General features: G+C 36.1%; 1 protein-coding gene across 1 annotated transcript; it reads left to right on the plus strand.

Annotated features, from left to right (window-relative positions):
- Positions 1–10,490, plus strand: LOC120173280 (DNA polymerase alpha catalytic subunit-like). Its single transcript, XM_039180517.1, has 30 exons — positions 1–1,182; positions 1,338–1,508; positions 1,604–1,687; positions 1,790–1,864; positions 2,095–2,159; positions 2,640–2,730; positions 2,830–3,018; positions 3,338–3,501; positions 3,622–3,736; positions 4,213–4,392; positions 4,486–4,599; positions 5,030–5,149; positions 5,226–5,546; positions 5,679–5,771; positions 6,425–6,543; positions 6,801–6,873; positions 6,973–7,029; positions 7,138–7,230; positions 7,559–7,681; positions 7,759–7,856; positions 7,971–8,016; positions 8,224–8,337; positions 8,450–8,533; positions 8,661–8,864; positions 8,958–9,034; positions 9,285–9,501; positions 9,650–9,703; positions 9,798–9,917; positions 10,010–10,084; positions 10,192–10,490. Exons 1-30 carry the CDS (start codon positions 76–78, stop codon positions 10,336–10,338), a joined length of 4,590 nt encoding a protein of 1,529 aa, XP_039036448.1. The 5' UTR covers positions 1–75; the 3' UTR covers positions 10,339–10,490.
- The last annotated feature ends 7,498 nt before the right edge of the window (positions 10,491–17,988 follow it).

Genomic DNA, 17,988 nt, shown 5'->3' on the forward strand with positions numbered 1-17,988 from the left:
GAAAATATTGAAATCAAAGGCATTCAGGAACTCTCTTTCATCGAAAGAAAAAAGAGAGAAAAATCTAGTAGATCAATGGACGTTGATAGGCCGAATGATCAACCTACAGACACTGGAGGCCGCCGCCGTGGCCGAGGAGCGGAGGCGGAGAAGCGTGCGGGAGCCCTAGAACGCTTAAAAGCTTTACGCCAAGGCGGCCGTCGCTCTGACTCTTCCGTGCCTGCTTACCACGTCAAGCTCGATGAGCCGGTGTTCGTTAACTGCGACGAAGATGCTTACCAGGAGATCGTGAACAAGAGGCGAAAAGAGGCTGAAAATTTCATCGAGAATGACGATGAATATGGAGACTTTGGCTACGGCGACGACGGAAATGATGACTGGACTCAGGCGAGTCATTATCTGTCGTCCGATGATGATGGGTCCGAAGGCGGAAGATATTCGAGGAAAAAAAAGGTTGAGAATAAGGAAAAGAAGGAAAATAACAAGAATAGTAGCAGAGTAAGCAAAAGCAGCGCTTCCTTGTCTGCGGCGGCGGCAATGATGGGGAAACAGAGGGTTTCTTCGATGTTTACTTCATCGGCTTTTAATAAGAAGGGTAAAGAAACTGATAAGGTAAAATGCGAAAGCATTGTTGATGATGTGATCAAGCAGTTTGCCCCTGATGAATCTGACAGGGAACATCGCAGACGAGGCCAAACCAGTCTTTTGGCTTCGGTTAGGCCCTCCAAAGTGGCTCCCACGGTGGTTAATTCTGTTAAGAGTGAAGATGAGTTAGTTTCCGAAGGTTTGACGGAATTGGTTGAGAAGTGCACTAAGACCATTGAAGAGGCGGTTGTAGAATCTAGTGAACTAGAGTTTGACAAACTGGAGCCTGAGGTTGAATTGAAGGTGGAGTCCACCGAGGAAAGGAAGGAAGAGAAAGAGGAGAATGTGCATAAATTAAATGCAAAGATTTTGGAGGAGAAGAAGGACGAGGCTTTGAGTGCAATGGCTGGATGGAAGGCAGTGAAGAGTGAAAGGAATGTCAATATGAATGGCTCTGGGGAAGGTATAAATGGATTTAGTAGTGAAAGACAGTCAGAATTTGAGCTTGATGTGGATGGTTCGGTTCCATTTTATATACTTGATGCTCACGAGCAGTTTTATGGTGCTAATATGGGTACTGTTTATCTCTTCGGGAAGGTAACTGTATTGTTATTGACTTATCTATAGCTTCTTTACATTAATTTTATTGCCCCGCGATTGGTTGTTGCTTTAAATTCGGATGTAAACTCTGTTTTCTATGTTTATTAGTATGGCGAATGATATTTGTAGTCTGAAATGGGAAGTGAATTTAGGTCAAAGTTGGAAGTGGATACCAAAGTTGCTGTGTGGTTGTAAAGAATATTCAGAGATGTGTTTATGCAATTCCCGACCATTCTATATTTCACAGTGATGAGAATATGAAACTTGAGAAAGATGCAGAAGAATCAAAGATTTCACTTTCCAGTTTCCGAACTAAGTTGCATGTGAGTTTTTCTCTGCGTTCATCGTCTCTCTTTGTTTTTGTATCCCTTTCAATTCTGATTGATGGCTTGATGCCTCTCCTATTTTTTTCTTCAAGGATATGGCATCAGGGTTGAAGAAAGAAGTTGCAAAACACTTGTTAAACCTTAATGTTTCAGGTTTTACCATGGCACCGGTTAAGGTTTGGACATTCAAACAATCTGACTTTTCGTACTTGTCCACGATTTCTATTTCCTTACATTGTTATTCTGTTTGGTTTGTTGAATTGGTGATCAAATTTCAGAGGCGATATGCATTTGAGAGATCAGATGTACCTGTTGGTGAGAATTATGTCCTCAAAATCAACTACCCATTCAAGGTACATCTCGAGCTGTAAATCAAACAATTACATGGTTTCACCTGGAGTTTATTTTCAGACATTTTGTTGGGGAACTATGTTTTGTTTTATAGTTAAAGTAAATTTAGAGTCTGGCAAGCTTTCAAGGACCATGATTTCTTTGTCACAAATAGATAAACTAGATACTTACTCTATCCTCGATTATTACCTCTTGTTTAAAATTGGTTTTTTCCTCAATATTCTTTTTTCAGGATCCACCACTTCCATCAGATTTAAAAGGAGAAAAGTTCTGTGCTCTGCTTGGAACTCACAGCAGGTTTGAGTACTTGGAACATTTTTCTTGAAAGGAAAAAAGTAATGGATTGTAGCTGAATGTACAATATATTCATTCTAATCTTCTCAATGCAGTGATATGAGTTGTTACAGCTGTTTGTAAAGTTTTCTTGATTGTTTAGTGTTATTCTAGCGTCTAGTTTTTGCAATGCTCTTTTTTAACTTATCTTGCGTGGAAACTGTTGAGTCAACGTGCTTTTGGTGATTGACTCCGTCATTTGATATATACGATTGATTGGTTAGTGATAACCTTATTAGTTTTTCTATGAAATGCAATGGTAATGTTATAAAGCTATTTTTGTAATTTAAAATTGATTTGACTTAATTATCTTCCAGAACATTTACTCTTGATGAGTTTCTGTTTAACCAAAGTAAATTTTCAAGGACTAGATAATGCTATTACCTATGGGTTCTTTACTTGAAAAAAACTGGATTGATTACTGACTAGTGTTGTCACTTGCAGCGCATTGGAGCTTTTCCTTGTTAAAAGGAAAGTAAAAGGACCTTCTTGGCTATCAGTTTCAAAGTATTCTATTTGTCCAGCTCCCCAGAGGGTGAGATTCTTGAACATAGCATATGGTGGTATTATTTTAGCTAATTTTGCAAATTCTTTGAGCATGTTTTTAATTCTTCGTTTGGTTAAGCTTTGACAGGTCAGCTGGTGCAAGTATGAAGTTGTTGTCGATTCTCCCAAAGACATTAGGGTTTCAACTTCATCAAAGAAAACAACAGAAATTCCCCCCATAGTTGTTTCAGCCATAACTTTGAAGACTGTCATCAATGAGAGGCAGAATGTAAATGAAGTTGTCTCAGCATCAATTATCTGCTGTCACAGGGCTAAGGTGTGTTGCGGCTTTTTCTGATTAAGGTTCTACATAGTGAATTTACGTACGTTTTGTGAAAATTTTTTAAAAGTGGTTTTGCTAGTATAATTCAACCCCCCTTCAGGCTTCTTTAGGAAAACACACCGCACTTAATATTACAGTATTCTACACTTTTTTCTTGGACCATCTTTAATCCAAGTAGCAGAAAAATATCATCATCGGTATACTCAAACATCAGGAATACTAGTTAAGCATGTTATATGCTGGCTTAGATATCAAAGAAACTGCTGCGTTGACCTAAGAAAATAATGTCTTATATGTGGTTTTGGCTTTTCAGATAGACACTCCCATGTTGGCATCAGAATGGAAGAAACCTGGTTTACTGAGCCACTTTACTGTTGTCCGCAAACTTGATGGAGGCATTTTTCCAATGGGTTTTACCAAGGAAGTGACAGATAGAAACTCAAAAGCCGAATCAAATGTTTTAGTCTTTGAGAGCAGGTAAGTTTTATATGTCGTCTTCCATCAAGTCTTTTAACTGTTGCCTGTTAACATGATATCGTCTTTGAATGATTATATTTAGTGGCTATTGTTGAAGCGTCTTTTGACATGATGTTGTAGTGAAAGAGCTTTACTAAATCGATTGATGATTGAGTTATACAAGCTGGACAGCGATGTTCTTGTTGGGCATAATATATCTGGATTTGACTTGGATATTCTTCTGCATAGAGCCCAGGTGGGAATCTCAACAAAGTGCTTTACTGTGGAAGAAATTCAAAGCTGCTTTATGTATATATATATATATATATATGTTCTTAACCACGGGTAAACGATCATGGGCAGGCTTCAATCATCTGTCCCATAAGTATATTTAAGCAAGAGTTGGCAATTGATGATATTTTAATGCAGTTCCTTATTTTTAATACAATATTAGGCCCATGACTTTTGAATCACTATTAATCAATGTTTCATTATGCAAACAAGAGTCTTCTATTAGCAATTAGCGTATTTTGCCACCATTAAATTTTCATTTTCCTGATCTTATAGTTAACTTCTCTGCATTGTCAAATCTTTAGATGGCAACAACCGTATATAGGTTGCTTCAACTTTCATGATCATATTCTTTAAATGCAATCTGCCTCTAAACCTATCAAATGCCCATATGATGATTTGCCATTAATCTTATAGCAGTAATAATTTGCTCTTAGTCAGGCTTGTAAAGCACCAAGCAGCATGTGGTCCAAAATTGGTCGTCTGAAGCGTTCTGTGATGCCCAAGTTAACAAAAGGAAGTACCATCTTTGGGTCTGGAGCCAGCCCTGGGATAATGTCATGCATTGCTGGTCGTCTTTTATGTGATACATATTTGTGTGCCCGTGACTTGTTAAAAGAGGCATGGCAACTGGTTCATTACACCCTTCATGCAGTATGTGAACTTTAGATAATGGAAACCTTCGCTTATTAAACATGTAATTTTTGTTCTCAGGTTAGCTATTCTTTGACACAACTATCAAAGACTCAGCTCAACAAAGACCGCAAGGAGATTGCTTCACAAGATGTTCCCAGAATGTTCCAAACATCTGAATTGCTCATGGAACTTGTAGGTTCTGGTAACCTTGTCTTATAGTAGTATGGTTTTGAACTTTTCTTTTTGTTATGTCTAATTACATTTAAATTAGGTAACATCCAAACTTCAATAACTTTTATAGGGGTCATACCTTTAAAAAACATTGATAGAGGTCATTGTTAAACATGTATTTGAGAATATAAATATTAACGTTAATTAGATATTAAGGGCCCAACTTACATGATGATTGTTTGATGATTTTCTTGAAGTGTTCAATATATGTTATAAGTGAATTAATGAATTATCCATTCTTGGCTAAAAGCTTTTAGTGGACCGTACTGCTTGAACTTGAGGATAATAAAACGCAGGGAATGTGCAGCAGGACAAACTAGTCAACTGTGACAGGAAATCTGCTTCTATTCTGAGCTATTATGCTTCTAATTATATCTTGTGATGTGTTCAGATTGAATATGGCGAGACTGATGCATGGTTATCTATGGAACTAATGTTTCATCTGAGTGTTCTTCCCCTTACCCGCCAGCTGACCAATATCAGTGGTAATCTATGGGGAAAGACTCTCCAGGTGAGTACCGCTTGATTCCCTGTGTGCATTTGTTTCAATCTGTTCATCGACTTGACATAAAAGCGATCCTTTTCAGGGTGCTAGGGCACAAAGAGTAGAGTATCTTTTGTTGCACGCATTTCATGCAAAAAAGTACATTGTCCCAGACAAGTCTTCACCTCACACTAAGGAAACAAAAGTTTTGAAAAGGAGAATAACTCATGGTGCTGAGGATGGGAACAGGGATGATGTGGATAACAATGATGTGAATCTTGAAGAGGAAGCTCATAATGAACGTGGAAAAGGCAAAAAGAGTCCTGCCTATGCAGGTGGATTGGTTTTGGAGCCAAAAAGAGGACTGTATGACAAATATGTATTGTTATTGGATTTCAATAGCCTTTACCCATCCATAATTCAGGTTAAATTAACTACTTTGTGTCTCTTATCTTTACAATCAGATTATTATTTTTTGCCTCTTGTTCAAGGTTGTGGTCTTTTCTGCTGTTGTATACTTTTCTAACTAGTATGAACTACCAATTTGGTCCAACAGGAATACAATATATGCTTCACAACAGTTGAAAGATTTCCTGATGGATCAGTTCCTTGTTTGCCCTCTAGTAAAACAGCTGGGGTTCTACCTGAGGTATAGTCTCCTCTTGGTTTTGCTGATTTGAAGAGCTGAATTTGCCAAGTTCAGTCGAAACTTTATTACAATTTGCTTCTTTTTTTGTGTTATAGCTTTCCATAGTTCTTCATAACTGTCTGGAAGTGTGATTCCTCAATATAAATGCTCTAAATTTAATGAGGGTTGTTGCCTTTACCTTTAGACATTTTAACTGCATTGATGTTTTCTCTTGTTATAGTTCGTGATATAGTGTACAATAGAATTGAAGAAATTTTCTTTGTAGTAATTCCAAAATGTTTGAGGTCTTCAAAATGGAATAGTGTTTTGAGTTGTATAATTAATCACTTGTATTGATGTTCGAATAAGTAAATCATTTGTATTGATGATTTTGAAACTAGAAAGGAATTTATAACTATTTATGATCAGAGGTTATTGTTACTATTTTAAGTGATCAATAAATTATGAAAGGAAATCTGAGATGAGTATTGACACTCATGAGCGATCTGCCTGATCATTGCTTGAAGAGCTATTCTCTCCTTAAATGCTTCTGCATGTTCAATGAGATTTCTCCATCGAAGATGTGTCTTTACATACCCTTCTGTAGATAATTTGTTTCCAATTATTCATGAGTAAATATTAATAGATAATTTGTTTTTCATACCCTTCTGTAGCTGCTGAAAAATTTGGTTCAGAGGAGGAGAATGGTAAAGTCATGGATGAAAAATGCATCTGGTATCAAAGTTCAGCAACTTGATATTCAGCAGCAAGCACTTAAGCTCACTGCAAATAGGTATGTGTATTTTAATTGTTGGTAGTTCTCTTTTGGGGCCATTTGGTTGAACTATATAGGTGTAACCATCACTGTTCCTTGAAACTTCATTTTCCTTTTATTTCTTTGAAAGTTTTCGTGGGGTTGCCAAAGCCTGTCCTGCTATAGATGGCACTTTCAAAATTTATTTTCAGCTTGTGACATTTTACTGGAGATTCTTATTTGTAGTTTAGATGACAGCTCTTCTTGCATATGACCTGATAATGTTTACTGTGCAGTATGTATGGATGCCTTGGGTTTTCCAATTCAAGATTTTATGCAAAACCCCTTGCAGAGCTTATAACACAACAAGTAAGCTATATGTAGCATACAAACAAATGCAAAGAAAGGCGGTTTGTTGTGGGTTATTTTCTTTTGTTTTGATCTATAAGTTATATTGCTGTTGATTAGGGAAGGGAGATTCTACAAAGTACTGTTGATCTTGTTCAGAATAATTTAAACTTGGAGGTATGTGTATTATGGCTAGGCTTTGATATTCAGACTCCATGAAGTGCCAACATCATGTCTATGCTAATGAATTATACTCCTGAAGATAGGATTTTTGGTAATTGGCAGGTGATATATGGTGATACAGATTCTATTATGGTTTATAGTGGATTGGATGACATTGCAAAAGCAAAAGCAATTGCAGGAAAAGTCATCCAGGAGGTGAGGCTCTGAGAATGTGATTTGTTTCTGTGCTGTGCTTGTAATGTGATGCAAGTACATTGAATGTTGCTAGGAATGTCATTGATAAGATTTTTTGGAAGGGTTTATTCCTCAAACCTTTAAATAGCTCCATCAATTATTACTGTATAGGCCGCTCTGTTATAGTCCTTTTCTTAGAATTTTATGGAATTGTTGCCACCATTCAAAATTTTGATTCCCTCTTTTCAAATGTATAGATTAATGTGCCATGCATTTTTCATTTTGAATTTAAACTCTTCTTTTTTTTTTTACCTTCTACAAAATGACTTTTCTATCTCTTTATTTCAAGGTGAACAAGAAATATAGGTGCCTAGAAATCGACCTTGATGGCCTGTACAAGAGAATGTTGCTTCTGAAGAAGAAAAAGTATGCCGCTGTGAAGGTGCAATTCAAGGATGGGATACCATATGAGGTACTGTTGTTTTTTTAAATACATTTTCGTTCACATTGACTCCTAAAAGAATTGGAGAGATAACCTTTTAGTTATAGGTTATTGAGCGGAAAGGTCTTGATATGGTTCGTCGTGACTGGAGCTTACTGTCAAAGGAATTAGGTGACTTCTGTCTCACTCAGATCCTGTCAGGCGGGTATGTGATATTCTATTTATTTTTTAATTTTAAGTTGTGTTATTTTTTGTCATGTTGGCAATCTCTGCGGTACTTGGTCACTGAGCATTTGTCAGAGTGGGTCCTATTTCACAGGTCTTGTGAGGATGTTGTTGAATCAATACATAACTCTCTCATGAAGGTTAGTAGTATAATTCGTTCGTTCTATTTTTATTTTGTTCTTTTGTTTGGTGCTTGACTGAAAGCCTTAGGTCCTTGGAATCATTCGCCAATAAAGGTTTCAATGTGCTACTGCTTATGGTTTATTACACTCATCATTCGTCTGAACTTTGTAATTTGAAGTGTACTTAGACTGCTATCATATAATTGACTTGTTTACTTGTAACAGGTCCAAGAGGAAATGAGGAATGGACAAGTAGTACTTGAGAAGTACATTATCACAAAGACATTGACTAAACCACCTGAAGCATACCCTGATGCCAAAAACCAACCTCATGTTCAGGTGAATTCAACAAACAATAACTAGTCTTTCATGCATTATTACTCTAATCTTGTATAATTTTCCCTACCATGTATCTAATCATTAGATGGATGTTACTTGAACCAATTTATAGGTGGCCCTCAGAATGAAGCAAAGTGGTTATTCTACTGGATGCTCGGCTGGTGATACTATTCCATATATAATTTGTTGTGAACAGGTCTGTGCTTCAATTTCTTTATGAAGTATATATGAATTTTGAGTATTGGCTGCATTCAAACCCTTCCGTTATACTTCATCTCAATTTGATTTCCCTTCCTTTTCCCATTTTGTTCTGTCTTGGACAGGGGTCTAGTTCAAGCAATTCAATGGGGATAGCTTACCGAGCTAGACATCCTGATGAGTTGAAAAAAGATGAGGGGAGATGGATGATTGACATTGATTATTACTTGTCACAGCAGATCCATCCAGTTGTATCACGATTATGTGCTTCAATACAAGGAACAAGCCCAGGGCGGTTGGCTGATTGCTTAGGACTTGACTCATCAAAGGTATTCCCTACATGCTATCCTGATTTTTAAGGACGTCAATGTTCTATCTTGCAGACAGCTCGACAATGATATTATCTGATTTTTTATTTCCAGTTCCAAAGTAAATCAAGTGAGGCTGTCAGCAATGACACTGGAAATGCTCTCTTGTTTGCTGTAGATGATGAGGAGAGGTAACTATTTACTCCTACTCTGCTTTTTTCTACATAATTTTAAAGAACATTTTAATATTTTGTTAATCCTGTCAATTTTGGCTATATTCTATTATATTTATTATTCCTTCACAGATGAATTTTCATAATACCTTATTGTTTATCATCCCAGATCATATATAAAAAATCTCATTGAAATTGACTAATTGAGTACAGTGACAATGGATGTACTTCTTCCATGAAATAATGTATGTATTGGTTTGTGTCGCAGGTATCAGGGATGTGAGCCACTGACATTGTCATGTCCAAGTTGTTCAGGCGCTTTTAACTGCCCTGCTGTATTCAGCTTAATCCGCGCGTTAGTTGAGAAACCAGAAAAAATGCAACAAGGGGAATCTACGAGCAATTTCTGGCGAACGCTGCGCTGCCCCAAATGTTCAGAAGAAGGTGACATGGGTAGAATGTCTCCTGGAATGATAGCAAACCAGGTATTTGTTGATTTTTTTACTTGAATGTTGCTCTAACATGACATACATTGATTGATTGATTGTCTGGTCATCCTAACATGTTAGAAGATGACACATTGCATGCAATATACAGTCATGATACTAAAGGATGTGCTTTGTCCTCTGTCAGGTCAAACGACAAGTGGAGGGGTTTATTTCAATGTACTACAAAGGCTTAATGACGGTAATAGACCTTTTGCAAAATCTCGTATATACAACATAAAAATCTCGAGTTGAGCAGTAATTAGAGCTGATGGCATGTTTGACTTTGCTTTCAGTGTGACGATGAAACTTGCAAACATACTACACGAGGTGTCAACCTGCGGCTGATTGGTGATTCTGAAAAAGGATCGGTTTGTCCAAACTATCCATGCTGTAATGGGCGTCTTGTGAGAAAGGTTTCATGACAATCCTTTAAACATTTTTTTCCCCATAACGAGCTCTTTATGTTTAAACAGACATTTAATTTTTTTTCCCATGAAATGTGTAGTATACGGAAGCAGATCTTTACAAGCAACTAGCTTATTTCTGTCATCTCTTGGACACCACACGCTGCGTAGAGAAGGTTGTTTATTTTTGGTTTACAGCGGATGTTTAGGGCAATAACTGTTGAATATTTGCAGGTTGCGAATTAGTAGGGTATCTAAAAGTTTGTTTTTTGGTTGTATGTAGATGGAGGCAAGTGCGAGGATAGCAGTTGAGAAAGAGTTGGGCAAGATACGACCAGTGGTTGGTTTGGCTGCAAACACAGTTCAAAGAATTCTAGACCGGTGTTCCTTTGGTTGGGTGCAGATGAACGACCTCATCGTCACATTTTGAATCTTTATAATGTATGTATTTGACCTACTTGATGTAATGACACATTATCTGTTCTCTCTGCTCAAGGCTTTGATGTAAAACGTGAGGCACAACTAGAATGCCAACAAGAGACAGAATTTGCAATGCAGAGAGAAAGCAATGATTTATTTGTGTATTTTGGAAAAATATGTAGGTATAAAGGTAAAGACAATGATTTTAATGCATGATTGGATTAACTTGGGTTGCTCTTAGTTTGGGGCAAATTGATCGGTTCATCTAAAATTCAGGTTAGTTTTAGTTTATTTTGTTCCGAATTTTGGGTCATCATGTTTAAGTCTTCAATCAAATAAATCAGTTATATTGGGTTCAGATCAAGTTTGTCACGTCTAGCTATATAATCAGGCGTAATTTGCTTGAGCTGTTTGTTGTAATGGCCCCTGATGTCTTTGAGAGCTGGTAACTCTTCTCTAAGTTTACCTACAAGAGTGAATAGAGAATATTGTTTCTCGATGTTACAGAGACTAAACACTGCTAAATTTACTAAAACCTGACGATTTCTAGAAGAAAAAAAGGAATAAAATAGACCCACTGAACTAATAAGCTTATTAGTTAGTTCTGCTCTATATAGGAACTGCTCAATCAGTCTCTTATGATACTGATTAATTTGAAGATGGATATTTTAAGCTTTACGTTGAATTATATGGTTGCTAAAGATAAAAGTTGGATCTACGACATTTATGATGCTCTAAACATTCATGATAAAAAACACTAGATAGTAGATATTATATACTATCTTTATCTACATGTAGGATAAGACTTGAATAATACTAAACTATTAGAGATTGTCATAACGTTTTGAAAAATCGAAAAACATTAGGGTTAATTTTGATTAAATTAGGTTTTTCTTTAACAATTGAAAAATGTGATCCGATGACCACTAATCTTCATTTAGGGTGTAATTGGATCACCAAAAAATATTTTATTATTTTAATAAAATTTAAATTTAAAAATAACTTTTTGTTTACTTTAAAGAAAAATGAGATCAAGAGTCGATTACATGTAGGGAATGATTAACAACTCGCAATGCCCGAAAATCGGTACCTAGTCGATTAATTATTGTCTTTGCAATAAAATTTATGACTTTGAATTTTAATTTAACTAATGATCCCTTTTTTAATCGAATAAATACAACATTATTAGGTAAGCATACAACGTTCCAACATTTTGAACAAGGATAAATATCCTCTAATATGTAGTAGAGCGATGATTTTTCCATTCTCAAAAAAGAAGTAAGAAACATTAATATTTTCTTTACAATTAAACGTTGATTTTATTCACTTTGAGACTAGCGACAAACAAACATTTTATTAATAAAAATTATCAAACCTTTAAGATAGATAAAGGACATTCAAATATTTATAAATATCGAGAATAGACCATTGAATAGGGTCGAACGATCTATCCTCGTTAAATTTAAATATAAGAATATCATATTTTCTACCCTCCTAATCGATGTTAATATGTTAACATTTTATTTATTTGTTTATTTATTTTAAATCACTAGAATCAGACTATTAGTTAGGGGCAATAATTTAAAATAAACAAATATTACCTTTTACTTAATTATGAAAAGTCTCAAGTTATGCACGTCCCATAAGCTACTGATAGGGGCCTCCTACGAAACTCAGATCTAGCCCCACGGTCTACACTTTGTCTTGGCCTCTTAGACTGGCTCGATGGAGCCCTCCACGAGCCCTGAGAATCTCTGGCTCTCTTGGCTGATGATTGCGACAATATGGACGACTCATGAGCTCTCATACTCTGCCCTATTGACATTCTATGTGCTTTGGCCCTCATGCCCAATACTCTTTCAATCGTCTTCGCTTGGCGAGTCAACTCAGTAAAAACCCTTGATGGATCGATGACTAGATGGGTGAGGATGTCGAGATAGAGGCCTTCTCTGAACCTCTTACAGTAGTGGTATTCAAACGCTGCCAAATCCGGCATTTACTGACTCAATCAGAGGAACTTTCATACTCAAACACGAATTGGTCTCCCTGAGTCAGGTGCAGGAACTGATCACTCTCATACTCACTCGGAAGAACTCCCTCTTCTATATACTTCTAGTGAAACTCGACCAAGAAGTTCTGTATTTGGCTCCATCGCCATCTCGACGATCCCCCACCAGTCTATAGCGTCGCCCTTTAGCAGGGCGGTGACATACTTTAACTTACCTTATGAGGTAAGATGCAATTGACGGAGTGTTTAAAGGGTTTTTATTAAACATTGGTCGACTACTATCGGGTCATCGTCTCCGATGCCAAAGAAGTCGGTGGTTTTATACCTCTGATGTTTCTCAACTGGGGGCTCTTAGACGCTACTATGGGAGGGGCTAGCGATGGTGGCTGGGTAGGTGATGCAGCTAGTGTCCTTGGGATGGCTCTAACTATATGTCTAAGGACTTCAGTTAGATCTCAGGAAAAAGGTAGTCTCTTTAACCCCCATATCTCTATATATCTTAAACTTTGAGTTCGGGGTGAAATCGTTATCGGTATCGACAGCTAGGGAGGCTTGACTCTCATCTCTACCCTCATGACTAGGAGCTATAATATCGTTCATAGGTTTCTATGTAATTAAAAAGAAATGAGAATTTATTATCACTATTCCAGACATAAAAGTACTCTTGACGCTCTACAGGCATATAGACATATAGACATATATACACTCGCTAACTCTAACTCACGGGTCCTAGGAATGACTGAATTTGACACTCTGATACCACTAAATGTAACACTCTAATTAAATATGACCTGAAAATCAATAGATTAAAGGGTACAAGGGACTACCCAAGTGGCTAACCCAAAAATTTACTTTAAAAACATTTGAAAACATCATAAGTAAATCATCCAACAATTACAAAAGATAAAATAATAACGTTTGAATTTACAAATATGGGGAGTTCCCAAAATACATCTTAAGCTTTACAAATAGAAAACTTCAAAATAGAGTTTCGACTCGATACATGAAGGTCTATGAATAATATTGTAACACCCTAATTTGATATGACACAAAGTCACCCGATTAGAATGTCACACGGGACCACTAGAGTGGTTAAACAAAACTTTTTTTTAAACCATTGTAACTGTAAAAGTAATACCATTTTAAGAATAAGTAAATCAACATAACTAAAATAAAGTTTACATCGAGAGCTCCAAAAAAATAAGTATATCAATATAATACAACCCAACATTCAAAATAAAGTTACGACTTAAGTACAAGAAGGTATATGAATTATACATGCCCTAAAAAGAAATGACATCAAGGCGCACTCTACTATTCGGACTGTCTGGAATGTTGGTTGTGCAATATGCTCGTCGAATGCTCCTCCTAACAATCTGTGCATGGAAACAAATTTCTAACACTGAACTTACTAGCCTAGTACCACGCTAACAACTAAATCATACTAAAAGTGTTCATCAAATGCTCATGCTATCGAGCGCAATAAGGATAGTGAGTATGCTCATATTCCACACTCTAATCTAGGGCAAACATCATAGTGTGGTCAAATGGTTACACATCTCAGGACACACACCCCTCTAGTCTACCTAACGTGAAGTATGAAATCTCTACATCGGACACAACACCTGACTAACCTACCCCTTGTGAGCATTCGAGCTTCGTGCTCTAGTTAGTCATTTTAAAGTGTCTCACCCACTACCAAAGGATATACGAACAATCTATACTTTAAAGCTATTTTCAACTACTAAAGTAACTTGGGTGTCCTGACCGTCCCAAGCATCAACCAATGCTAGTTTTATGTCATCCTAATTGATATTGTTCCTATATGATTTGCATATCAATTGTTGTTTTGATTTAAAATCTTACTTGGTGGTGTATTAGTGTTATGGGGTCCCTCAACTTCTTCTAATTCACTTGGACTTCTTACCCAAAAATGTCTGATGGTATCGATACTATGTTAAAACAAGCTGAAAAATGGTGAGTAGTATCGATATTGTTGCACCAGTATCGATACTCCAGAGTTGGGGTATAGATACACATCGTGGTATCGATACTGAAATTTGCTTTAATATTTTGAAAAATATCTTGGTATCGATACTCCTATCGATACTTATACTAAAGTTCCCTCATTTTGGTCCTCGTAAAAATAATGCACCGATACCTAAACCTAGAAATACCCTGCTTGGGCATGAATTTGACTCCCAAAGTTACCCAATATGCCCTTCTATGGTCCCTAAACATTATTAAAGTCTTATGTGTGATACAAGGGTCATAAAAAGGCTTTAAAACATACCAAAAATGCCAAAAGATGAAATCTACCATAGATACTCAATCATGCTTTATAATTCAATTCTCTAGCTATATTACATTCCAATGACTCACAAATGGTATAAAAGAGTTGTGAATGTGTTACCTTAGTCTCTTAGATGTTGAGAATTCCCTCAAATCAACTAAGGGTCAATTTTTCATCCCATCTAGCCTTGGAGCTCTCTCTAACTTCTTTCACTAATCGAGGGCAAGAAAATGAGTTACTAACTCGTCTAGTAGCTTTGATTGAAGTTAAGGACACTTCCTAAAACTTAAATCAACTAAAAAAATGTTGGAATTCACTCGGTTTCTTAAACCCTCTAAAACCCATTTTTGGTTTATATGGCCAAAACTTGAGATTAAGGGCTTAAATTAAAGCTTGAAAGGTGAGGATGAATATTCTTATCTTATTAAAACCAAACTAAGCTTGTAGCACCACAAAGTTTTGATCTTTGAAAGATTTCTTGAAGAGGAAAATAAAGGATGAAGGGGAAGATAAAAGACACAGTTTGTGAAGCTAAGAGAGGATGTACCAACATGAGATCACCCAAATTATTGCATGATCAACTTTTATTTTTAAAAAGTGGGGAAATTACCCATTTAGTCCTCTCTTTTTCAATCTTATTATTAAAATGTCTCATCTTCCTCCCAATTGGGCCCCAATCCCAAATCAACATTTAAATGAACCAAGCCTTCACATATATTAATTTATTTAATTTAGGACCCTCTCAGATTAGCCCAAACTTCTAACTCGTGATTCAGGGCGTTACAAATACATATCAGTTTGGAAAGTCAATGAAGCGATAAGATCCTCGATGCTCTCTCTAAGAACTTGTGCACAAAAACAAAAATTCTGAACGTTGAATTCACAAGCTCATTGCCACACTAATAACCAAACTATACTACATGTGATCTCTGCATGATCATGCTGGTAAGAAAAGTCATAAGCATACAAGTGTATTAAGTACAAAATACTAAGGTAGGCATATGGTGTGGTCGAAGGGTTTCGATGAACCTCGGGACACACACCCTCTAACCTACCTGGGGTGAGATCCAAAACTTTTGTATCAAAAAAATATCACCTGGCTGACCCACTCCTTGCGAGTAGTCGGACCTTGTGCTCAGTTAACCACTAAAGTGCCTTGCGCACTGATTGAGACATGTATGGACATTCTAACAAACAAGATGATCATCGTACAACTAAAGTAACTCGGGTGTCCTGATTGTTTCTCGGGCGTCACGAAATGGTCAATTTTATGTCATTCTAATTTACATCGTTTCTAGTTGAAATTATATTTATCACTGTTGTTCTCACTTGTAATCTTATTTATAAAGTTTTGATGACCCTTAGTTTCCCATCTCAGACACTTAAATTGAAATGAGTTTCTTACCCAAATTAAGGCAAGGGTACTGTTGAACCTATATTTTGATATAACAAATAAGGGAAAATTATTTTTGGACTAAATTGAATTTGCTCAAATAATTCAAAGTCTAAATTAGCTTAAAAACATGTCCTAGATGTTTTCTAAATTTTGTCAAACTTTTAAACATTGTTCTAAAGCTCAAAACTATTGAAAGTTGCCAAAAACCCTAACCAGTCTCAAGACCAGAATTCCAGAAGGCTTTTCTGGTTTCGATATCATAGTGTTGGGTATCAATACTGGAAGGTGAGTATCGATACTCCTTCAAATAATATCGATACTTAGGTCTCAACGACAATATTTTTAAATGTTTTTCATGCTCGGTCTCGATACCAACTTCTTGGTATCGATACCAAAGTTGTATGTGAGTATTTAATGCTCAAAATTAAGGTTTCTAACTGCTCCAAAACATCCCCAATGGTTAGAAACGGCTACAAACTCATTCCAACATTAAAAATAAGTTAAGGACACTTGAAGAAGTTTACAACACCTATCCAAGCAATCCACATCAAAAGAAAAGCTCTTTCATTCTTTTTTTTCCCTTTTCTCTTGTACATAGAGTGTTTTAGTGAGCTAAATTGTGTAAACACCTTCCTTTGAGAGGTTTCTTGTTTACAATCTTTTATCCTTATTGAAAAGGGGTTTTAGTTCTATCTTAGCCATTATAAAAGATAGGGAATTTGTAAATGTTACTCTTGAGCCTAGAAAAAGAAATAACAAATTAGTGAATTTGTTAGAAATATTTAGTGAGGAGCTAAGGTAGTGGATGTAGACTTCATTGAGAAAGTTGAACCACTATAAATCATTGAGCCAATTTTCCTATCCTTTCTCCTTAATTTCCAAAAATTTAAAAAGGCCAATTCACCCCCTCTTGGAAACTATTTCAGTTAATTTCTTTGAGCCTAAAATCCCAACAGGCATTGATACTGCGTCCTTTAGTATCGATACTGACTCTTGGGTATTGGTACTAACCCGTGGTACCGATACCAAAATAGGCTATTATGGTTCATGAAATCCTAACAATATCGATACTCTTACTTGGAATACTAATACTAGCATGCTAGGGTATCAATACCACCTTGGGCATTTGTACCAAAATTGGTTTTTATGTTTGGAAAATTAGCTCAGTATCGATACTCTTACTTAGGGAAATTATACTTTATTCCTGGTATCGATACTCCCTTAAGTACCAGTACTAAAATGGGCTACTAGAATATGAAATCTAAAATAGGTATCGATACTCCACCTTGAGTATTAGTACCATTGGAATAATATTGATACTCCTTGAACTGATATCGATACTCTCATCCCTAAAACACCTTGTTTTAGGCTAAACGATAAACAATATCGGTAATGTTTATCCAGTACCAACACCTAAACCCATGAATGCCCTATTTTGAGCAAGAAAATGTGTCCTAACACTACCCATTTTCCCTTTTAAGGCCATTAAGCATTGTTTAAGTCTTCTGTATATTGATAGGGATCATAAATAGTCATTTTTCATGCTTTATAACATCATATAGTAGAATCTACCATGAACATGCTTATAAGATCCATGAACTAATGAACACTAACAAAGATCAGTTAGTGACTTACAATTGGTATAGATAGGTTAGAAATATGTTACATTAACTTCCTAACTGTTGGAAATGTCCTCAACTCAACCAAAAACAAATTTCTCTTTTCCTTTAGCCTTTAAGCTTTCTCTCATTTCTTTCATTATACAATAATTATGGAAATGGATTACTATCTCGATTTGAAGCTCATTGAGGGATTAAAAACACTTCATAAGGTTTAAATCCCTAAAACACATATTGAAAACTCTTGGGTCTCTAAACCCTTACTAAAACTTATTTTTGGTTACTATGGTCAAAACTTTATCTTAATGACTTGAAAGAAAGCTAGTGATGAGTAGATTGCAACC

Source organism: Hibiscus syriacus, unplaced genomic scaffold (genome assembly GCF_006381635.1).
Source record: "Hibiscus syriacus cultivar Baekdansim isolate YM2019G1 unplaced genomic scaffold, ASM638163v2 tig00000329_pilon, whole genome shotgun sequence".
Lineage (NCBI taxonomy): Eukaryota > Viridiplantae > Streptophyta > Magnoliopsida > Malvales > Malvaceae > Hibiscus > Hibiscus syriacus.